The following is a 26,158-nucleotide window of genomic DNA, read 5'->3' as shown; positions in this document are numbered from 1 at the left end:
ATTTTCAATTCCACCAGTCATGGATGTAGACATAGACTCAGATACGTATTCTTGGCTGGTAGTGTTGCAGCAGTGGTGTAAGAGACAATGATGTTGTTAACTCATTATCCTCGCTATTGTTACTAGGTGGCAGCGGCACCCATGACGATGTGGAAGGAATAATTTCAGCTGGGTTAGGGTTACAGCGCAATAATGTGTCACTTTCAGTCAACGAAGGGTTTTTAGAGGTTTCTTCACAATCATTTTTTATATACAGTGGTGCCTCATATAACGTACTTAATCCGTTTCAGGTGCACGTCCGTAAAGTGAAAAGTTTGCTATACGAAACGCATTTTCCCATAGAAATACATGTTAAAACATCTAATTCGTTCCGCAGTATAAAATAACCGTACTGTATCATAAAAAAATGAAAATGGAGCAGTCACCAATTGTGCCAAGTAGTCAGATGTTGGAGGAGGTGAAGGAACACTTTCTTCATACATTCATACAGACACACACTTTTTACACATTGCAGCAGATCTCTTTTTATTGTTTTTTAATCGGCGTCAGATTCAGGAGAGGCTACTGGGGCTTGTTCCATTCTTTGTTTTTTGGCAGCTGGCTTCTTGAAAAACATGTCCAAGGTGGCCTGTTTCTCTCTCTTCTTCAACACCTGTCGGTAATGACGGGCAAGGGTGTCATTGTAGAAATCATTGATCCTGTTGGCCTCAGCTGTGTTTGGATAGTGAGTGTTGGTAAACTCCTGAACCTCTCCCCATTTGACAAGGAAGTCCTTGATGGCAGCAGTTAAAATTGGTTGATTGGATTGCTCCTCTTCCTCATCACATGAAGCTTCCCTTTGAGCTTCATCATGTTCCTGGGCCAGAAGTGCTTGGAGCTCTTCAGTTGTCAGCTCTTCTTGGTGTTCTTCAATGAGCTCTTCCACATCTTCCACCTCCACCTCCAATTTCAACTCTCGGGCCGTCGAGATAATCTCCTGCACCACTTCTGTATCCTCAGCTGGTTCTTCCTGGGTCCATTCAGGAACAAGCCTCTTCCAGGCTGAATTAACGGTCTTCTGCGTGACTTCTCCCCAGACCTTCTGGATGAGTCTGATTGCCACATCAAACTTCTATTTCCAGAACTTTCGGACAGTCATGTCTCCACAAAGCTGACATTCTTCAAACACATTCATGAAAGAGAGCTCTGGTGTACAGTTTTTTGAAGTTGGCAATGACTTGCTGATCCATTGGCTGAAGGATGGCAGTGGTGTTTGCTGGCAGATACTGCACCTTGATGAAAAGATAGCTTTCTTCCAGAATCTCCTCCAGGTCTTTTGGGTGACCAGAGGCATTGTCCAGTATCAGCAGGGCTTTGAACGGCAGCTCTTTGTCCAGCAGGTATTTCTTTATAGCAGGAGCAAAGGTTTCCAGGATCCATTCCTTGAAGACAACGTGGGTCACCCAGGCTTTTTGGTTAGACTTCTAATGGACAGGCAGGTTGGACTTGACAATGCGGTTCTTCTTGAAAACCCTGGGATTTTCAGAATGGTAAACCAGCAGGGGTTTGGCAACCCCTAGCAACGGCAAAAGAGTGGAAACGTCATTCGCTCTTGTTCGCAGAAAGTCCGTTGCTCACCTCACGTAACTGCCGAACGGAAAGTCCGTTGTTCGCAGCATCCGTTAATCGAGGCACCACTGTATTTATATAAAAACCCACGTAGATATTCTTCTACCCGCTTTCTTTTGATAACTTGCTTCCTTTTTGAACTACCCGACTCAAGTTTTCTACCACCATCACGATTACGCGAACTCATTTCGTAAATCTTGTTTTGCACACAAATCTGATTCAGAAATAATTTACAAGCAGTTTTACACAGTTTTTTTAACAATTCACTCTATACCTCTTTACTGTAAGTACTGTTAATAATGTAAGATTCACTAAAACTTAATATCATTTAATGTTTATTTACCTACTGACAGATACTGTGCCTTACAAACGATTATGTAACGCATACAGCTGCTAGCAAAATAAGCGTAAGGTGACAAGAGTTGACAAAAGAAATAAAACACGAGGATTCCCTGAACGTAAATCGTAAACACGATGAATCATGAAAGTAACAAAACCGCGCGTTCAAGTGGGTTTTCTAATGCGCAAGGCACAGGATTCAAATAGTAATGAATTTTTCAAATATGTTTAACAGTCAAATTAGAAAAAATATTATTATTCACTGATTAATTAATTAATTTTTATCATTAATCTTACTTTTTATATGAATGTAAGATTGAATAAATCTAAATGAGAGATTTTATTTAGGCACTTATTAATATTAATATATACTGTACTATGAATTGATCAAATTTATTTTATTGTTATAACTAATAGCTAAGGATAAAATAAAAAGTTTTAAATATCAACTCTTTTCTACTCGGGTTGTTGCGCGAGGCCCCAGGCGATTGCCCGGCTCATCACCCCCTAAGGCCGCCACTGTACAGTACATAGGTACACGGAAGTAGGCTAGTAATCGTTTATTCGTTACATACTTAATTTTGTAATTTTATATTCGGACAAAGTAACATTCTGCATTTATATTTTATATACTGTGTAGAATCTAATTGAAATTTTCTAAGTGGAAGAGGTTCACAAAGAGACATAAAAGTTGCCTTTTATTATTAAAAATATGATAAATTCTGTATTTTTTTTAGTAAATATGAATAAACCTTGTTGGTAATAACAAAATACATTACTCTTGTATTATAAATAATACTCGTTTGTACAGTACTCAACAGTTGTAATGTAAAAATGGACAATACAATGTAGGCTATTTGATTTTAAAAGAATCTTAATTAGCATTAATAAAATCAAATTCCTTCGTGTATAAATGTTTATAAAATCATACTATGTAATAATTGATTGTTTGTGAAATGACTTATTATCGATCTACATTCTTTTACTTAGCACATTACTCTGCTTAAAAATTCCATTTCAAACCAATATAAACATAGGATGATATAACCAGTGCAACACAACGACTGACAGCAGGGCCTCTTGTGGCAACCTCCAATAAAGGGACAGAAAATAAGCTCGATTCTGACACTATATTTTCTAGCCACTTTATCTGTGACACAGTTGTTATTCTCACGGTAGAATCCATTCTCTTTGCACTACATTTTGCAGGAATCACGTGATAGAGCAAACGACGTCTTATTATTAATAATAAAACTCTATTCCCTTAAACTGTATAATTATCTTAAAAAGAACTCTACTCATGAATTTAAAATAAAAAATCAATGCTTTTCCTAAATTTTATCCCAATAACTTTCCAAATAATCCACTTGTAACATTTGTGAATTTCTGTTATATGTATGCAAATTAAAATTTTAGTTGCTTAATATTGATTTAAGTATCTTGTACAATGTAAAAATCAAACTTACTTTTGAATTAGAATTACAGTAGAGAGTCGAAAATCGGAATCAATTGGGGACTGGGGTTGTTCCGATTACCCATTATGTGCGAAAAAATACATTAACCTGTCCGATGTTCAAATTTTCTCTCCGTTGCGTGTCGCTTCGTGTTGAATTTTCGTCGATTTTAAGCCTAACGAAAATTTATATACAGTAGAGCGTCGATAAGTGAAACCAATTGGGGACTGGGGTCCTTCCAGTTAATGATTTGTTCCAGTTTCCGACTTTGTACGAAAAAATACATTAACCTGTCCGATGTTCAAATTTTTCTCCGTTGCGTATCATTAACTGGAATTCTGAATTTGACTTCTCTATATCGATATCAGTGGATTTTTGTTATTGCTAAATCATGTTTTTCTTCTTTTTCGGCAATATTTCTTTCTGGAGAAACAAAATTAGTTATTGAAGAACATCTGGTTGCATTACTATTCTTGTTTTTACCCTTTCGTTGGAAAGGTGTCTGCAATGCTGTTCTCTGCTCAGGATGCAAATCGAAAGTGTTAATTTTCGGAATGATCTTTTTAATATAACGTTCTTTTAGCGACTGCCAAGAGCGTCGAGGTAACACTTTTTGTCTTGCATACTTTTCCGGAAACTACGACCTTTCACCTTATTATATGCTTTCCTTTCCAAGACGTCACTTATTATGAGTCTATCGTCTTCCGGTGTGTATTGCTTCCTTCTTCTGGAAGTAGTAAGTGCTTGATGTTCACTATCATTTGTGTCATTAACTACAACTTTGTGTGAAATTTTTGTCAATTTCGGAATTTGAATTTTCCGTTTTTCCTGTTAAATACGCTGCCAGAAATAATTGGCGAGTCTATTTTAATAATATATTAATAATGAACAAAAAAGTTTAAATTGCAATATAATCGATTATTAAACTTTATATATGAATTTAATGTTTTATGTGTTTGTGTTAATCGGACTAATTATAAAATAATACCATCCAAAAATAAATAAATTAATAATAATAAACAGTGAGATAGTAAAGCATTGTGTTGTCTCAATACCTCGTCTTACTTTCCTTACAACTAATAATGTAAATATTTTAACATAATGAAAGTATTTTTAATATAATCATCCATTCAAACGTTTTTGTATTTTTGTTTGTAGAAAACTATTTCATATAACTGGTTTTTTTTTTTTTTTTGTGGTTTTAGGCCCTTTACCACTCTGAGAGCACAAAAAGGCCAATCATATAACTGGTTAAAATGCTTTTGTTTTTATTCTCTCTGCCCTGTGGATCTACCAGATATTTTTTCCTCTTAGATCCACAGAATGAGGCTCGACATATCCAAAACAGATCACCTATGAAAGATTCTCAAAATGCTTTGATGTGGACATGAACAATTTTCTGAACTTGTGAGAAAAAGCTTTAAAAACCTAACATTTTAACTACCTTGTCAGCAAGGTAAAATTCACTGCTAACATTAACAGTAATATTCATAACAATGTGTAAAAGATTAAAAGAAAAATACGGTAATTGTAATTATTTTAAATATTTCCACAGATAAAACGATAGTCGAATCGTAAAAAAATGCCCCAAAAATCCGGGGTCGTTTTATAAGAGTGAATAGTTTTAGAATACAGTAGAGCATCGATTATCCGACTCAATTGGGGACTGGGGTTGGTCGGATAACCGAAAAGTATGAAAAAATACATTATTAGTATAGTGTGTTAGGCCTGATTTAAATACTAGCCTCCCTTTCATGGTCGAGCCAGTGCTGCCAGCTAAAACATGCAAAAATTTAACAAAAATAATATTAAAGTAGCCAAGACATAACCAAATATTGTAGCGCCACATCACTAGCGGACATTTGAATTTACCGACTAGAACGCGGTCAGTTAACCGATAAGTCGGTTAATCGGGGGTCGGATAATCGATGCTCTACTGTATTTATATTGGTTTAAAGTGTAAATCCAAGCATGTATATATGAGGAATCAGTGAGAGGTGGTACAAGTGTCAAATAGTATAAACTTTAATATATTATTGATAAAACTTAACATTGGTTAAAATGCCATTTTTACTTTTCTGGCTGTTATATATAACAGAAGAAAAGTATGGAGATTGGTCAAAAAATGGCCCCTAAAGATTTTTACATTTTTGAACTTAGGTCACCTTGAAACGTCAAGAAATGCTAAAAAGAATTTGGGGGTAATTTCTGTATGTATGAATGTTAGTGTGGCTGGGAGGGCACGATTATGTTTACCTTCTTTGAAGCTTTATAACTCTTGTGCTTTTTATCAAACATTTCTGAAATTTTGCAGGGAGGCTTGTTTATTAGGTGGATTGATACTATTAAATTTTGGTGGTTAAAGAGAGTGGGAGATAAAGGGGATCCTATGTATGTCCAGTACAGTCTGACTTAATCACGATTTTACTCGTTATTACCATTTACAATTTTCTATAAAACTCATCTCCTACCCTCAAAATTAAGCTTTTTGCCATTTTATAATAGTTAAAAATATAAAAAGTTTTTTTAATAAAATAAAAGAACAGATGAGAGCCACCAAAATTTTAAATTTTGCTGGGAAAGTTCAACAATTCATTGCTGGTTTTTTTTTTATTAAGCTAAATAAATAAATGGATACATTTATTTACTTGATTATTATTGGTATTATACATCAATTTATTTCAAAATTAATACTTTTTTATTTTTAATAAAGAAAACTTTTATCACTCCACTCATCCCTTCTTATGTTTTACTCCACTCTTTCTGCTCTGTAGCAGTAAAAAAACCTATTTGCAAGCCAGATGATAAGGGGATCGGCATATCGTTGTGCAGCATTCCCGAAAAATTTCTGGGGGTTTTTTGACCCATCTAGATTCAATTCAAAGTCCCGAGCGGTAGTCTTCACCTTAACCACTCGGCCGTCCAGCGAGTTTTGTGTATATGCTTTACAAAGTTTTTTCTTTACTATATCGTAAAAACAAGACTTTTCTTTCAAAAACCTGTTTTGTGCAATGAATAACAATGAATCTCTTTATTTAAATAGTAGAACCTTCTGTGGTAAATATACAAAGAATGAAATATACAAACTGATTTAATGTAATAATTAATTAATGAATCATATACACAATATGACTTTTTTTTACATTTTAAAAGAAAATGAAGTTAAGTATAAATAATGATCATACAGAAAGATACTACAATACTTAAAATATTAAACATAGAAATTTATAACAGGTGCTCAATCATCAAGCATTGCATAGTTTAAACTTAACAGTATATAACAAGTGAGAAATTTCACAAATATTGGTGTATTAGGCTGATGTATTTATTAGTGGATAAGTTTGATTTTTCTGATATACAAAGACAAGAGTGTTTAACATTTCACAATATTCATTTATATAGATTAAGTTCATTTGCTGCTGCTTTATCATAATGTACAGTACATGTATTATTTTTTGTAATTATGTGAAAGCAGATGGAAAATGTTCAGTTTTTCAAACTTCATTGAACAATTTTAAAGTTTAAGTAGATGTTTTAAAACTTTTTCCAATTGAAACTTTATTAGGATTTGAAATATATATATATGCATATTAAATTATTTCTGCTTTAGAACATTTTTTCATCTATATTTGTTGTTCTTTTTTTCAATTAATTCATTATTATTAGTTCCGAAAAGCTAAAATAAATGATTTAGCTGAAGTCTATTCTAGACTGTTTATTAATGTAAAATTACAGAAAATAAAATTCACATTATTCAACAGATTAAATATACTACCCTAAATGTATTCAAAAATTTCCTTTGTTATAAGCAAATATCAAGCTTTTTTCTACGAATCTAATAATTTTTTTCTTTCGGAAGATGATCGGATTAAGGAAATCATATTTAAAATATTCAATACGTTCGGTTACGCACCTACTACGGAAGTTACGATTGCAAACTTTAAGATGTATTTTGAGCATAGTCGTGCAGGCAGTGAAATAAGAATGGATTTTTATTATTGTATGACTTCTTATATTTTACTAGTTAAAAAATGTCTATGATGTATAATTATTCAATAAAAATTTTAAAATAATGCATTGATATACTGTATTAAAACAACATACGAACAGAAAATACAATTTAAACTTTTAAATGACTAGTAATTATTGATGATATAAGTAATGATTATGTTATATTATTGATAACGGCATGCACTTTTTCGTATTATCGATTTTCCGACAAGCTTGTTTCGTCTTAACGTTAAATACTTCGTAAAAATCTTCAATATACATTAAACACTTTTCAAAATATAAATTAACATTCAAGCTACCTTCTACATTGTGCAACAATTTAGTTGATTTTTAATTCAACTAAATTTAAATTTTGTCAAATACATAATAAAAAAATAACAGCCTATGACTGTCAAAATATATAAAAGAATTTCTTAATTATTTTATTTGATTGCATATATATTAATTTGAAGGCAATTTAAGAAATATTTCACATGTAAAAGGATATTTGCAAATATAAAAATATAAATACTAATTTCTTTTAGAAAAAACTTAAATCTCGAGATTTGCATTAGATAGGGCATGTGCAGAATTTGACGAATTACTGCTCTGTTTATATCACAACTTATAAAATGGCACAAGTTTTGTTTACTACTGGAGGTGGCGGTGGTAGCAAATGCGGCTCAGGTTCTTTGTAATATCCGTCTAAATATAATCTAATAATATAAATCCAATACTCGTTCATATTAGCGGGATTATAAGTGAAACTCGCTTCGATACCGGATGTAGCTTCTCCGCCAGTTAACAATCTCATTGCAACAGTTTCTGCACTTAACATTCTTGCTCCTAAAACAGACTAGTCTCAATGAACTCGCCAAAAACTATAAAAAAGTTTTTTTCAACTTACCTGTAAGTTGAACCCATATTTTCATTCTTTCTTTTGTTTGAGTAAGGCTTTCAAATTCTGGTATAAACATGCTTGTATTCAGTTGATATGGTATAAAAGTTTTGCACGTTAAATGAAGAACCGGCGTTCTAATCGAGGCTTCCATAATTAAAGACTCAGCGGGTTTTGTATACGTCACGCGTAAAACTCTAACGTAATAAGTCGATTTGCCACCGTGTTCTGTATAGCTCATTCTTTGCGTGTCAACAACTGCACCTGCAGCAATGAAAAATAATAACTAGATAATATTGAAAGTTATACTCTTTTAAAATTTTAAGCAAAATAACCTACCACCTTTCATTTTAATTTCTAATGATTGAGCATTACAAAATCTAAGAAATCGTTGTTGTTCGCACCATTGGGAAGCTCGTGCTATAACATTAGAAAAAGGTTCGAACTGAGGAATTGAAAAAAGTCCACCGTCGGCAAGCATCACCGGAACAAAATCTGCAATTCCTAAATGTTATTGTAAAAATAAATTAAAAACTTATGAAAGAAATTATATATTAAAATATATAAAAACGGTATTTTAAGAAAATATATTTTTATTACCAATTTCTTCTGCGGCTGGGGGACCATATTCAAAAAATATTCTAACAACAAATAGAAAATGTGTTTGACCTCTACCGTGTTCTGTCCACGATGAGCGATCTGGATCAAAATTAGACCAGCTAGGTAATTTCATTTCCTGTGATTCAATAGAAAGTATTCTTCCTGATTAAAAAATAATATAAAATATACTTTAATTCTTTATAAGTTAAATATCTTTTAATTGATACCATATATATAAATATTTCAATTAACAGAAAAAAATTACCAGGAGGATTAGTTGCAGCAGATTTGTTAAATTTTTCTAGAATATCACTTAAAGTTTTAAACTGTCCAGTACCAAATAATGACGATGGTTCTTTAGGCTGTGGCACTAAATTCAGATAACCAATTTTTTGAGGAGGATGCCTTGCATCACTTCTTGGTACCACCCATAATCTAATCAAGTTAAATGCAAAATTGTAAATTCTCTAAATAATAATAAATTGATATCTAGTTAAAATTTGTAATTCAATCATCATATATACAGGGCATCCAGCAGTTTACCTACCATTTGGCAGGAGTATATTCTACAAGTGAAAATAAGAAAACAAAATTTTATGTATGAACTTTGGCTAGAATAAAATTATAAATAAATATTGAAGCAGAATGTGAAAAAAGTAATGATGGATTTTTAGTTGCAGAAAATAAAAGATCAAATGTGTTTATTTTATCTTTTATTTTATTCATATCATATTTACCAGCTTCAATCTTTGCATGTCAATACAAACTTGACATTGATATAGTGCAAAACTTATTACACTACAAATTTCCTGAAAATTCTGTTGCACTTTGGTATTTCAGTTATTAATTCTTTGTATTAAATCTTGACATGAAAGTACTGTATTTCTGTGGTGTAAAACCTCATCTTTTAAAGTTCTATACAGTAGACCCCCCCATAACACAGTAGATACATTTTGTGTTATATGAATCCTTGTTGTACGAGTCACTTAAATATGTGAGCCAATCACAGCCCAGCACGTGTGCAGTTTAGAGGCTACGGCTGTTTGAAAGGTTTTCTTCCATAATATTAATCAATTCTAGACTAATTTGATTCAACATTTCCAAATCACATATAATTTTTTGCGAATAATCCATATAAACTATGCTATAAACAAAAAATTGTAGGATTACTTACCGAGTGTGCACCATTTGACGACTCCATTGCTTAAGCTTGTTTTCGTCACGGAGCGGCTCGTCAAATGGCAGGTGTTTCCCGATTAGCGAATTTTTTGCAGAAAAATAACTTAACTTTGGAGACATCATTAATAAAAATATAATTTTTATGGCCGTTGAATAATAAATGTTTTTTAGTAGGTCTAGTGCTCGTTTAAACTCAACAGTTTGTACAATATCCGCTATTGGTCCAGATTTGACCAATCCTGTCGCGACACGAGTCGGCGATGACGTTTTACCGTGTTATACGAACACAACTGCAAATTTTTTGCCATGTTATACGAATCCATGTTATATGAACCTGTGTTATAGAGGGGTCTACTGTATATCATAAGTAAAAACCTAGAGTCATGAAATCTGGCAACTTCAGAGGCTAGAGAACCAGTCCACTTTGAATAACCTATGAGGATAATGTTTATCAACTAGTTTTTAACTTGTGTAGCATAGTGTGATGGAAAACCATATAATTATATTCAACTGTTTAGGAAAAACAGTAATGAAATATTTTTTTTCAAAATTGATAAATCTTTTCATAAATTTTTGATTAAATATCATACTTTTTCAAAAAGTATGCTATTTAATCAATCAGGCAGAAAGAATGGCAACGAGTAGGCCATTAATTATACCGAACCAAATATTACAGCAAAATTCATTTTGAAAATGTTTTGGTAGCGTGTGCAATATTATGGGTCCCATAATACTGTTATTATAATTGAATATGGCCCTTTCATAAAAGTTACTTTACTTTATCTGTCCATCATATCCTTGATAAAAAACAATTATCACTTGCTACTGCATTTACATTTTGTTAGCTTGCAATGTTCTCAAATAGTGTTTCATGACATCTGCAGTTGAGATAAAGCAGTCAATACTTTCTACAGGTGTATCATCAAAAAGAAATACAATTCTTCCATTATTCAAGGTCAGCATGAACATCATGAATTCATTCAATGGTCAAAATGAACAAAAGTTGATAAATGCGTATGATATAAACACAGTAATATTCTTCTCTAAGATACCTGCATTAATACTCTTATATGGCAGTAATACATTTTCCCCTCAGAATCTATACATCCTGGACTAGTTGAGAATCATTACATTCCATGAATATAATGAGACTCAATCAACCCAGTAATACAGCAATGATAAAAGAAAAGCAAAAAGTTAGAATTAAAAAATAATTTCATTTAAAAATCAGGTACAAGTACAGAAAAGGTGAGTTATTGGTAGACCAAAGGTTTTCATGACTGTTTTTGCAGAGTTGTCTTGACAAAACACAATAAGAAATAAGGAAGATACTGCATATTGAAGAGGGGATAGATAATCCTAAAACATGTCTACAGTCATTAGACAAGTTATAAAATAAAAATGCTTGACAAGACAAGCATTGACATAGACCAGGGATGGCAAACCTTTTCGAGTTTGCATGCCGTATAGTAAGCATACTTAGCTTTAAAGACGTTTATGTGCCAAAGATTTAGACTTTGTTTAATTTCTTTAAATATTATTATTCAAACATGCTTTAATTAGAATACATTAAAAAAACTGACTGAAAAAAGGATGATTAGATGATAAACTGAAAGGATGATTGAAAAAGATTGATAATAAATTGAAATCATTTGTGCCAGATGCTTTCTCCTTACATGTCACTTTGGGCATGTGTGCCATAGGTTCACCACCCAATATAAAACTAATGTTAATTAACATAGAAACAATTTGCAAAAAGCATTCCTATTCAAACTTCATGTAACATTTTTTCCTCATTTCCACTTGTAGAATATATTTCTACTATTTGGCAAATAAACCCTAGCACACCCTCTACATATAATGTTTAAATTAAATGCTTTTTACTACTATTGGGTTGTTCAAAAAGTAATTTCGTTTTTTTATTACTAGAGGGTATTAGATGTATTTTTATCAGCCAATTTGATTTTAAACCACATTTTCATTATATAATTTGACAGCTGACATTTTAAGGCTTATTTGTAAAAAATTTTGTTTGATTCTGTACAATTGTTTTTTTTTTCGGTAACCCATCAAATATGGGCAATTGAAAGCATCATTTTCGGTATATTTTGCTTTTTTATAACTAAAAAACCAAAATGCCGTTCAAACAAGAAAAAAATTGTGATACATGTTTGGAGAAGATGTGTTGAGAGAAAGACAGTGCCAAAACTGGTTTACAAAAATTGTGTTCTGGCAATTTTAATATCGAAGATACACCACATTCTGGATGGCCATTTGAAGCCAACGAAAACAAAATAAAGGTACCGATTGAAGCAATCTGCCGTATAACAACACGTGAAATCGCTAAGAGATTAAATCTGTTAAATTAAACCGTTTATTATTTCTTAAAACAAATTGGTTTCGTTTCAAAGCTCGATATATGGGTTCCACATGTTATTAAAGGGAGATGCTCTCTATGGTGGGATTTTAAAGAAATTTTTTTTTTTGAGCTTTTACCAGACAATTTAATAGTTGATTTGAAAGTGTACTGCCGTCGAGTAAACAAATTGAGTAATATCATCAAACAGAAAAGGCCAGAATTGATCAACAAACAAAGTGTAATGTTTTACCATGATAATGCCAAATTTCACACGAGTTTGGTAACTCGTCAGAAACTGTTATAGCTTAGATGGAATGTGCTATCACACCAACTGTATTCGCTAGATCAGGCACACTCAGATTATTACTTGTTCCGGTCTATACAAATTTTTTTTAACTAAGACATTTACTTGAAATGACAATGTCAAAAATCACTTGGATCAGTTTTTTGTAAACAACAATCAAAACTCTTATGAATGTGAAATCATGCTGCTACCAGAAACAATGACAACAGGTATTTGACCAAAATGGTCATTATATAATTCAATAAAATATATACTTGTTATAAGAATATTGCGTTTATTTTTCTATGAAAAAAACGAAATTACTTTGCGAACAACCCGATAAATTATAATTGAAATAAAATTAATACAATAAAATTTTATTAATAAGAAATTTATAATTTTATAATACAGATATACCTCGAGTTACGTCGTTCCCGATTATATGTCGTTTGTCAAAAAAGTATATGGAAAAATAAAAATCAAGTTTAAATCAGTTTATTCGACTTTAAATCCGTCCGCCACAAACATTGAAGTCGTAATATCACTAGAAAAGCGTTAAAAGCACATACAATCATATTAAAATATGTATATTTACAGTAAATGTTAATATAATCATCATAAATCCCAGAGAACGAAACATGAAAACATCTGTGTTCCTGTGTTGTCGTCTTATTTAGCGGTCTTTAAGTGCTCATTATAGGCGTTTCCTCCATTATTGGCGTTTAGTTACGACGTAAGTCGAAACTACGACTTACGTTGTAATTACACAAGTAAATTCGACTTACGTCGTTTTTCGACTTACGTCGCCTCTCCTGGAACCAATTACCGACGTAAGACGAGGTATACCTGTACACATATTAAATGAAAGAAAGAAAGAAAAATATTCAAATTATATTTTTTGTTCATATCTTCTCAATTAAATTTATCTTTATTTTTACAACTGAAATATACAGTTACGAGAAAAGACAAAGGAAAGAATCCATATAACAGGTAAAATGGAGAATATCAGATTAAGTTCTGTCATGTGGTATCAAGTACAAGTAAAATGGGAGAAGTAATTTATCCCACATTTGAGAACATTTCAATATGATTTTTGTTCTTTACGTAAGTGATATTTGTTCCATTTGTATGTTAAATGAGTACAGTAAGACCCCGCTTGACGCAGGGGATACATTCCTAGATGACAAAGCACTAAATGAAATAGCGTTAAACGAGGTCATTTTAACATATGGTTAGGGGAACACGTGACCAAAAATAAACAAAATTTACTTTAATTTTAAGTTATTTTTATATTAATTTGCACAACAATATATGTTAAATAACACAAACATATGCTCACAGAAACGTAAAGTTCATTTTTTGTGATGAAGGTCCTGGCTCTTCTGAAATTCTTGACTATTTTGCGATGAAGTCGTCTAGTGTCATTTGTTGCTTTTTTATTCTTTCCTTAAAGCAAATGTTGGTAGCAGGAGATTGCATCCAAAACACCTCATCTTGCTTTTGCACTCCTTTCAAAATCTGGATCGTTCGCTACAATTTGATCAACAATTCATGTTATCGTTACCAAACTTTTACTAAGGAAATATATAGAGAAATTCCTTGGGTTCTTCGTTTTCAGAATCACTATTTTCCAGTTCTACATGAATTGCTTGTTCTGTCAGTTCTTGAAGGTTATCATTGGTAAGGCTCTCACCAGAAACTTGCAGTAACTCTTCAATATCCAGTTCACCTACATCTCCTAGTCCTGCTGTATCGATTAGGTTGACAATTTGGTCAACAATAGGCTCTTCTTGTTGAGAATTCTTGGATACCTCCAGTCATACCTTCTTCCACACTCTGTTCATGCACTTATCAGTTAATTCTTGCCAAGCTAAGTCGATATTGCCTACGGCATCCATGATGTTATATTTTTTCAAAAATTGCACCAAAATTGCAGATTTAAGAAAAGTATAGCACTATGACGAATTTTTGACCACCTTGTGCCGATTGGTTCGTGTTCGGGAATAATCATATTATACACGAATCGGTCAAATGATTCGTGTATAATATCACTGATGAGATGAGATTATTTGATATTATCATCACATTGTTTGCATTTGTAGATTTCAGAGCAAGTAAAAACAAACATTTTCTTAAATGAAATAAGAATTATGAATTTGGCAGAGATAATTTGTATTTTGTTCTATCATTAATTTGTTAATAATAATAATTTACTTACAGGAAGTATCCTCTCTTTCTAGAATTCGGTTAACTAGTTAGTAGTATAGGATACAAATAATTGCAAAAAGTATATTTTTGGAATTATGAAAAGGAAAAGCTAATCAGCTACTATGTTTTCCCTTCTGGATCTATGTTACATTTGAAATTTGAATTGCAAGGCATTAATAATGTAGCAAAATGCAATTGTTTTTAGATTTTGCTGATATAAGCTGTGTTATAAAATTATCATCTATCAGATTAAAGGATGTCCAAGTGAACAGATGCAAAATCTATCAATGATGGTCCAGCAAACAGCAACATACTCAAGTTCAATGCTATGGTAATGTGTTTTGAGATTTTCCAATGAGCATTATTGAATTACATAAGCTTGATTTTGAATTAACCATCATCCAAGTCCTTCACAAAATACATTTGTTTTAATGAATGTTGATAACCTTTCACAACAATAATCTGAAATTTAAAGTGAGGTAATTAATTTTTGAAATGTTTGTATGGTCAAAGGTCGTGCTGTATAGCCCCAAATCACCACTAACATGTAAGTTATATTTTTATTAAAGTGGCGATAAAAATCCAAATTCGCTCGTTTTGACATTCAATGCAAAATTGAGTCACAAATCCTCAATGCACTCATGTTTCTTACACTTGAAATATCACAATACTACCATATCTTAAAATAAATATGAAGAAATAAAAATTTTATGCAACAACATAAAAGAGTTAATCTACAGAGACTTGTTTTTACTGAACAGAAAATGATGTCACAATGTATAATCTCTTATTTTGTAAGCTTTAAACGTGAGAAATAATAACGGTAATAATAATACGGTAAAATAATAAAGTTACACATTAAAAAACAGAACTAAACTAAAATTTGAAACATTCGAACCTTTATCATCTAGCTCCGGTGCATAGTGTCTTATCCACTTGGCTATTGGTGCTCAGAGAAATGAACCTTTCAAAGACTTATAAACTAAACACTAAATTTTCAGAAGCCCACTTTTGGGAAATAGTTGAGAAGTGGGTTCTATTATTTGGACAAGGAATGTTTGTGTTTAAGACTACGTGCTCACCAGGTTTCATTCAAATTGGAGACCCGAACGTCTGATCCTCTCCTTGTAAGTGACAGCTTAACATTTGCTTTCCAGGCACCAAAGTGATAAGGTTACCAGCACCTGCATTAATTAGGAAGTAAAACTGGTGGCAATAAATAATTTGAAGTGGCAAAAAAAAAATCTTAAAACAAAACTGGTGAATGGTTGGTGATATTTTTAAATTTTGTATGAAGAAATTTCTGTTGAATTTAGATTTTTCAAAGGAGTAAAAGATGCAGGAGTGTGACTTATTACTTTTAATAGATCAGTTAAAGATTTAGCAGCTAACATTAATAACCTTAATAGTTCTTCTTCAGACGATAAAAAAGAGAAGCAATGTGAGAAGAGAAATTTCATCGCCATCTATCCGCATCGAATGCACATGTCCAATCCAACGATTTTAAACGAGACGTGGGTTCGATTTCATTTTAAATATCGATGTTCTATTTTTGTTCTGCATTCCGTCACTCCTCTTTTTTATCGTCTGAAGAAGAACCATTAAGGTTCAAAAACATTTACGATAATTATTCGTCTTTTCTCCAACACCGGTAACTGGTTCAGGTACATGTTGATTTCAGCCCGGTGTTTTGTAAATGTAGAAGTTTATTTAGCAGCTAAGTTGAGTCATAATATGGTTCAGGTTTTTTTTTTTTTGCATTTTTATCTCTTTTAAATGAACATTGTGTGGCAGTATGCCATAATCTGTTTTAGTAGTTTTGTTATTTTTGTATTATTTCTTTGTTCTTTCTCCTTTCTAGAACTTTCAAATTCCCTTAAATCTTCCTTTATTGGAGTACAAGTCACTTCACGGATGAACCGATTTGAGGAGTTAAGGGAAATGTGGTGAAGAAGGGACGTTTTTCAGCTGGTGCTTGATGAGAGAGGAATGGAAGACAGGAGTGTGAAAATGTCCTTAACCCAAGTATATGTGTGAAATTGGAACTTCATAAAAGAATCTTTGAAATTCCTGAGATGAAATGTAAGGTAGATTGACATCGACTGAGCCAAGTTTCATTCCCTGAGCTAAGTCCTACGAGGAAAAGAACTCCATTTCTCTCATATCAAGTGGTGAACGAGTAGTCCTGGATTGAACTTGACCATTTACAATTCCTTGCTAAGTAAATGACATCTTAGTAATCATAGATTATATGAAGTTCCACATGGCCTCTCAAGACAATAGAAATTCATAGATGACTGAAGGACCTGGATGCCTTTGTTCTTGCCTATCCTCCACTTTTCCAACTTCTTGCCCCCTGGCATCAGTTTTCATATTACTTTTAAGTTTAGTCTTAAAGATTAGTTGTAAGGATATTAATTTTGTTACTATTCTATAAGTTAGTAATATTGCAACTTGGTATATCATGGGGTTGGATAGAGAAAGTTTTGTAATTGTTCTGCCGATAATCAGGTTTTGGGTTACTGCCAGTGTAATTGCAATTGGCCATCTGTAAATGTAACTGCCAGAGAAAATCATGTGTAAATTAATTCTTTTTTCAAATCTACTGTGTTTTGTTTGTTGTGTGTTTGCCTTAGAGGGCTAATGAAAACACTCATATTTCACAATTGATATAAACAATAAGTCAATTTTGAAAATACACAGAGAACAATCAATCAAACTAGCACTAACCTTTATCTTTAGTTGTTATACATTAACTTCAAAATGTTTTCATCCTTGTTAAGGCCATCATAAGTGAAAATTCTTCTAAGATGCATAACAGAACACATACAATATATCTATTTCAATGTATTGGTTGTGTATCTATCATTCTTCCAAGGTGCACAATATATTTATTGTGCATCTTGGAAGAATGTTCAATGATGATAACCTTAAAAAAGCTAAAAACGTTTTGATGTTAATGTATAGCAACTGAAGATAAAGGTTAGTGGTTACTTTGATTGACTTCAGTTTGGACCCATCATACACAAAGGACAAGTTTCTAAAACATTTATATTGTATACTCACCTTAATCCCCTTATGTAACGTGTTCCATATTCGTTGAATTCTAAATATGTCATTTTTTCAACCATTGGAGTCCGGCCTTGACATTTAAATTCTATACTTTCACATGTTTTAACTTCTAATGATGGATTTGATGATAGCCATGCATTTGCTTGTTCAATGAGGACACTAATTCATTAAATAAATAAATAAAAACCATATCATATTTATATTGAATTTGTTACAAAGTATATATAAATACTGTGTAGGCCTAAGAATACAACTATATTATTGTGCAAATTGAAAAACAAATGTCATTAAATAAAGCAAACTAAATAAAATTATGCAAAAATAACATTAAATAAACCAAAAAATACTAGTTTAAACAACTACATTTTATCTAAATAAATTAATTTCACTGTTTTCAGTACATTATTTGCTGTACTATATCTAATTTTTATTTAATAGCACCTATTTTTTTTACACAACAGCCCTGTCATTTTCTAAAATTTATCACAGTTTGATGCTCTTTAGTTTTACTTAGGTAAACTTGATGGAATAATTAATATTAACAACTATTAGTGATCGAGTGAAATATATATTTAATAATACAAAATGTATGAGAGACTTGATTGTTATCATGCACTTATCTTATGCATCATTATTGGTTAAGTATTATGGAGGAATAGTGTAAATGCTAAGATATTTTCCTATAGTTTTTTTAAAAATGTGTAAATATTAAGCAAATTATGTTTTAGATGATGCAAATGTAAAATAAAGTGTGTAACGTTACATACAAAAGAATAATTGTAAAAATTAAGATATTGTCTCGACATAAGTTTTAAAATTTACAAAAAACATTTATGAACAAATTTACAAAATAAACACATTTTTAATCATAATTTTTTATGTAAACTAATTATAATGTTATCTAATAGAAGGCTTATACCATGTCACTAAAAAGGAAGTTATTAGCCATACAGAAGAGTATAAACCAAAATGTGTACATGGTCACAAGTTACAAAACATCACGTCTGTTCTATACCAAAAAAATGAGTGTTGCTAAGTAAAAATTGTATTTAGCATAGCAACTCATGCATTGAAAACAAACTTTATATTATGTATATTGGTTTCTTCTTGTTTCTTTAATGTGTTTATCATCATGGTTCCTTCTAATTCACAGTTGTTTCTTTTCAATTTAATTTTCATATATATTTAATAAAAAGTAAAAATATATTACAGATGGATACTAGTCCAATCTTCACTACTTGCCATGTCCAATCACCAGGAACAACTATTTCCATTGCAGAGACAACCTTTCTTTAGAGGCTATGCCTCTGCACAAATATGCAAAACAGTTTAAAATGTCCACAGGTGACAATCCCAACACAATTAAAAATATAATATTTCTTTGTAAAACATTTTAAACTGTTAAACTGTTTTGCATTTTGTGCAGAGGCATAGCCTCTAAAGAAAGGCAAACAGTGAAGATTGGACTAGTATCCATCTGTAATATATTTTTACTTTTTATTAAATTGTAATTCTGCCAGCCCTTTTTACAAACAAATTTCATATATATTATTTCTGTATGTTACAGTATTAAGAAAGAGTTTTTGTAATTTTCAATATTTCTTTAACATAATTTTCAAAAAAATCTAATTTTAATTAATTTTGCTGTAGAGATATGCATTCTCCAAACTGTGATAGAAGTTACTTGAGAATGCAGATATTATAGAAAACAGCAGAAATTTATTTTAAAATCAAGAATATTTTAGATGAGACTGAATACTTTCTTTTTCATTCATTTTCTAATACTTTGTACAAGCATTGATGTAAAAAATATAATGAAACCTTTGTTTTCAAAAAACTTGTTTATAACATTGAATGAAAAAAAGACAATATTCTGAAAATATAAAAATTTTTCACATGGCATTGGCACTAATATAATACAGGATAACATTGGTAAGAAGGATCACGCAACATCAATTAAAAAATAAAATTTACGAATGCTTTTAAGTAAAACAAACGTTTCCCTCTAATAAAATCTATCTTCAAGATGAAGAGAAGTAAGTATTGATTTTCAAAATAGATTAAAACAATTTTTAATTATTAAAAATAAAACTTTTGTATGAAGACCGATCTGACTAATATCCGAATTTCAATAATCTTTTGACTATCAGAATTGAATAACGAAAAAACTGATACATTACTGGACCAAATATCCTACTTCCAGAAATCCAGAATTACTAAAATTTTGTGTTTTGAATTTGATGGGCTGTATTACAGCTTTAGTTTGTGGCATAGCCACTTTGTTTTGGTTTCCACGGTGTATGCATTGCACAATACCAATTCCAGTGTGACTACTGGCATACAGTTTGTTAAATACAATTTCATTCTTTACAAAATAGTACTCGCATCAAAACCAATAACCGGTGCGAAAACTTTCAAAAATCAAACGTTTTCGACTCCCCTTCTGAGATCTTCGTCAGGCTTATTTATGTTTTCCATTGAAACCCAATGGAAAACATAAATAAGCCTGACGAAGATCTCAGAAGGGGAGTCGAAAATGTTTGATTTTTGAAAGTTTTCGCACCGGTTATTGGTTTTGATGCGAGTACTATATTTTAAACAATCTGGTGTGCTGAGGGAATATATTCATTCTTTACTTTCCACTGTTTATTTTATATTTTGTGTATACATCTAGCTTACGTCCAGAAATATTTAGTCGGATAAGGGAAGTAACTTTGTGATCTAAGGAAACGTGTCGATCGACAAAGTCATATAAGACAGAATGGTAGTCCCAAAGAATATATTGTAAAATTTATTTAAATAAAGTTTTGAAAATTATTAATATTCCATAGGAATAACAGACCTATGTACAGATTCTGCATGGCTCATGTATGTGAAAAATAAAACGTATTGTGCCTAATAGTGTTTGGGAGAATCAAATCTTATATTTAATTCTCCCAAACACTATTCTTTGTATTTAAAAATTATAATACAGTTACCTAGAATGTCGATTATCTGAAAATTATTTATCCAATAAAGTCTAGAAAAAAACCTTAGATAAGTTCTGTGTAAAAGTGTTCTACAGTGGACTTATCTAAGGCTTTTTGAGACTTTATTAAGTATCATCCGGTTTGAGATAAGTGTGTTGTGGTTCAATTACATATATATATATAAAACCCAATACTGAAATTGACTTTAGAGAGTACTAATTCCAGAAACCACAAAGTTTTTACATAATAACAATTGTCAATGATCTTCTGTAGGCCCACTATTGAGTTATCTCATTATTAATTTTACTATAATGTATTTTTTTATTCTGAATTCAAAGTTTCACCAGTGTGTTGTAGACTGGAAGGAAAGACTAGTGCTTTTTTTAAATACATCAAGCAATTTTTCATGATTTCTAATCAATTGCATGTGTCAAATTTCTGCCTTAAATTTTACTAGAATTACAAACAAATTTTTGATTTGTTATTTTATTTATAATCGGTAAAAATTGTTAGATTTCGAACTTTTCAAGTCAGACTTTTCATCAAGATGAAAAGAATCCTGTGATTAAAATAAGTTGGAAACTGATGATTTAGAATATTACAAATTTATCTTTTATACAATTAAACTTCATTTTCAACTTACAAAATTTCATTAAATAAAGAAATTTAACCCTTTTTAAAACAGAATTAATAAATATTAAATGGGGCAAATTAATAACGAGAATATTTATATTCTTATTCAAAATAAAATTTAAAAACTTCTGTAAAATCATCAAATCAATGATTTAATTAACTTTGATTATTATTATAATCAATAAATAATTCTTTAAATCATGTTACTTTTCCTTAAATAAGAAGAAAACAATCACAATTAAATAAATAATTCAATTATGATTCCTAAATCTCGTAATCTCTAATTCTCTTTATCTTATCTGTTGTCAATGAATATATTATAATGCATAGAACATTATTTAAAACATTAAAACGGCAAATTAAATTCCTTTTTTTGCTGTTTATACACTTCACTTTCACTGCTTAACTCCAGTTAAGCATTTAAATGAGTAATAGATTTTATTATGTTGTGAAATACAGTGGAAGATCGATTAACAAACAGTTCAGTTAACGAACAAATCGGATAACAAACACTTCGCGAGAGTTTTATGTTCAGATAACGAACACCTCACAAAACAAACACAAGAAGCAACGTAAAATAATGAATATCGATTGATCTTCCCTTGTCTTCGGGCAACAATTCGAAACTTTTCGGAGTGCGGAAGACATCGACGTCGACACTCAACCCGGTATATACTGATCACATAGTATTCTTCCGAACTTTGAAACTCTTCCTTGTAATTCCAGCCTTTTATTTTTCTGACAGAAACAATTCTTTCATAGTATTCACGAGACTGCCGAGCGAGCACTCGTTAAGCTTTGCGTCAGTTTTTATTTTCGAAAGGTGAGAGTATAATAGCAAAGGTAGAGAGTGGGCAGATGTCTGATGTTGCTGGGCAATATGGCCCGAACAGGTCTACAGTAGGTCACAGTTCAATCTTATCTAAGAAAGATACCATATAATCAAGAAGACTCAAGCAGAGTAAGAAGTAAAAAATATCACATCTGAGAAATAAAGAACATTAAAGAGCTCATAATGGAACCTGAAACTGATCTGATGAGAGAAGAGTGCCAAGAACTCTTGAATGAAGAACACCAAGAAACTAGGCAAAATTTTTCTTCTGAAAAAGAGGATTAATGCCAATGCAATATCTGCTATTAAAGATCTTTTGAAGAAGTGGGAGGATGTCAGAACAATGGTCATCCAAACCAGGTTAATAGGCTTGGGGATCTCTACAATTACAATGATGTTAATTATTTCTGAAAAATCTTGAAGAGAGAAAAGCAATCGACATTAGACAGATTCTTTAACCCCCACAAACAGAAAAAACATGACTAATAAAAATGCAAGACTGTATATATATATATATATGTATTTTTATTATTACATATAAATAAACATAGTAAAAAAGTATATATTTTTTATTTTTGAGGTCTCCAGAACAAATTAATCAAATTTCCATAAAAACGAAACCTATGGTAAATCGATAATCGGTTAACAAACAATTCGGACAGTGAACAAAGTCTCGGAACGGATTATGTTCGTTAACCAATCACCCACTGTAGTAAAAATTAATTTTCCAAAATAATAACTCTGTTATCAAAAGCACAATTGGCAAAACATTCCACTGCACAATAGCCAAAAATTTATTTTCTTGGCTAAAAATGCACGAAAGTTCAAATTGGGCATCCGAAAAGTAACTTAAGGTATGACAGTATTACAAAAGAGTGAGTTGTCCAAATGTCAAATGTCAATATTTGAAAATCAATGGCTATCCTGCCTTTATTTTTCATTTTTGATTCTTTCTGTCCCGTGGACACTAAGTGGGCTTTTTTTCAGACCCATCTTGGGTTTGGTCCACAATACAAGCAACTGACTGGTAAAAGATAGGGCCCGACATATTTGGTACAGACTGCCGACTAAGAATTTCTGAAAAATTATTCATCCAGATTGAATCCCAGGTAGTAAGCTCGAATCCACAGCAGTAAGTTTGCCTTGGCCATCTGGCCATCTGGCCATCTAGCTGTCTGTATTAAGAATCATTAAATTTAATTATTGTTCTATTGAATAAATTATTTTTTATATTCTTGATTTATCTAACAATTTCTTTTATGAGTGTCTGAAAAAAGAAATCAGCAATTTAAGATTCTAAATAAATTTTCTAACTCAGAACAGCAGCAGAAAAGTTGACACTATATTTAATTCAATTATATAAATGTAAAACAAATATGAATTCAGACAAAGCATTTGTTCTCGTGGGATTACCAAGGAAACTATGAATTTATAAAATTAATATAACCATATTTGTTAACTGGAAATATATGAAATTGGAATATAATCTGTCTCTACAAAGGTTTATTATAATAATATAAATTTGTCATCACAGCTAAAACACAGTTTAATTATTTATATAAACAAGAAATTAAACAGATTACATCATTATAATACAAATTATGTGTTTAAAATAAATTTAAATTCAAACATGCGATGTGATGCATCAAATAAATTATTAGATCTCAAATAAATAATATTGTAAATATTGTGCAAGTTTTTTCCATTACTCGGATAAACAGTATTAATCCCTAATACACTAAAACGTTGTTTTGTGACATCCCTAAAATTTCCCTGGAAAACTGCACAAGTTTTAACATAAATCATCCATCTTTGTGGCCACTGGTAAACTCATTCAACTGGCCAAGATAGGAGTGTACAAAAGTGATATTTATCTCCATTTATATAAAGCCAGCAGAACAGGAAAACCTAACATTAAACTTTAAATGGAATTGAGTTTTGCCACTATAGTTTTGGAACAGTTTGCAAGGTTACCAAACTGCAAAAATATAACCGTAAATAAGGGACGATCGGTCTACGTCGCTCGAAACGCTTGGCAAAGAAAAATATCTACGCGCTTACGTAAAAACCAGTTTAATTATTAACGCTTTATCTAACTCTTAAACGCTTCTGCAAAATAACTTTTTTCTGAATTTTCCTGTTAAAATAAATCTTTACTACCATTTCATAAACATATCGATTCTGCCTACCGCTACTAACAATTCCACTTAGTACCGTACTTGAACGAACACAATTGCAAACGGCTCGCATTCACATAAGCACATATTCTGTATTTCGATATTCTATTGGTGTTAACCCACGTTAATTTTTCCACGGCCCCATTTACGTGACCGTTCCGCCAGCGCAGGCGGAAGTCACGAGCCTAAAAGGCGGCCGCGTAAGCTCGATTTTATCGCACGTAAAACCGAACGAACCGCGCAGGTTTTTCTAAATTGGATTCGGTCTCGGTGGTATCAAACATGGCGGCGAAGCGACGGTTCACACAAATCACTTTTTGAGTATTCATAATTTTTTTTTCTCTTAATAAAACTGCAAAATGTGAAAGGAAATATTCAAAATGATTATTATTAATCAGACTAAAAGATTTATATAAATATTTAACAGAGTAAAGGTGTAAAAATATATAAAAATTAATGGGAAAAAAATGTTTTCCTCACCCAAAAGGTTCGAATTTGACGTTGAAGATGCCCGATTCGGTGGGTTGAGGTATAAAATCGACAAAAGTAAGATTTCCTCCCAAAGAGGCATGTTGTCTGGTCGCTTCACAGTAGGAAGGAGGAGGTTCAAAACCTGCCATTTTCTAATTTAATTCTACTTGTCAATTTCTCCAAAATCTCACATTTTAGCACACTTCCAATCACATTTGAAAAAAATGTCGATTTCCAGCCATTAGCGACGACGCTTACAGCTAAGGAAAAGGAACACAATCGTAAATTAAAGATGGCCAATCAGACGTTACGATACAGATCGTCCAGATGTCGCAACGTATCCGCTATTTTCTTCCTCCTTTCCCGTGTATTTAGTCAACGATGAATTTTATCGAAATTATCGTTTACGAATTAATGAATTAATGGACAAATTCCTTAGTGCATTTTAACAGAAATTTTCTATTGGGTTTATATAAATAAACAGAAAAGAAAAAGATCGGATATATTCCGAAACACGGCTTTTATTAAGTGATTAATTAACATAAAATTTATAAAGAAGGCCAAATGGCAGCTGGGGATCCGGAAAAAAATCGGGAATTTTTCGGGAATATGTCGGGTAACCTAATGCGCTATTGTGGGCCCGACCGAACCCGTAATGCGCTGGCTAAAAAGGGTCCTCTTAGTGCCCACATAAACTAGTTTAAATAAAGAAAAGATCTAGAAACGAGTTGCGTAACTTTTCCGGCTCGTATGAGATTTTATTTTAGAGAGAACGTTCGTATTGTCAATGAAAATAAATAAATGAAATTGTTCGTGGCGCCATCTGTTATAACATTTTGTTATATAAATTTTATATATTTCCAATTATTACAAAGACTTAATTTCCAGGGAAGATGTCAATGTTATAGCACAGCGTAAATGCTATCCACAAGTAAAATCTTTCACATTAATCATAACTGTGATAATATCATTCGATATCACCAGTTCCACTTATTACATTCATTAGTTGAATCAGTTCAAATACTTATAACTTTAAACAGATCGATTACAAAAAATTTTTGCATAAATCACGAAATAAACGATACG

At 31.6% G+C, this 26,158-nt stretch overlaps 1 protein-coding gene across 2 annotated transcripts; it reads right to left on the bottom strand.

Moving 5' to 3' along the window:
- Positions 1-7,471: 7,471 nt before the first annotated feature.
- On the bottom strand, positions 7,472-25,422 carry LOC136987321 (uncharacterized). Of its 2 annotated transcripts, none has more exons than XM_067285047.1 (7): positions 25,082-25,422; positions 17,985-18,149; positions 9,155-9,324; positions 8,890-9,051; positions 8,629-8,793; positions 8,299-8,553; positions 7,472-8,237 (listed from the first exon to the last, which is right to left on the bottom strand). In XM_067285047.1, the coding sequence occupies exons 1-7, from the start codon at positions 25,219-25,221 to the stop codon at positions 8,017-8,019; spliced, it is 1,278 nt and encodes a 425-aa protein (XP_067141148.1). In that variant the 5' UTR covers positions 25,222-25,422; the 3' UTR covers positions 7,472-8,016. The 2 variants fall into 2 exon arrangements, with proteins under 2 accessions (XP_067141148.1, XP_067141149.1); XM_067285048.1 differs by having other exon boundaries at positions 8,632-8,793.
- Positions 25,423-26,158: the final 736 nt, after the last annotated feature.

This window comes from Centruroides vittatus, unplaced genomic scaffold (assembly GCF_030686945.1).
Source record: "Centruroides vittatus isolate TY-2023 unplaced genomic scaffold, ASM3068694v2 scaffold_149, whole genome shotgun sequence".
NCBI classification, from domain to species: Eukaryota; Metazoa; Arthropoda; class Arachnida; order Scorpiones; family Buthidae; genus Centruroides; species Centruroides vittatus.
Note: the sequence above shows the minus strand (reverse complement) of the source record. Positions and strands in the feature narration are given on the sequence as shown.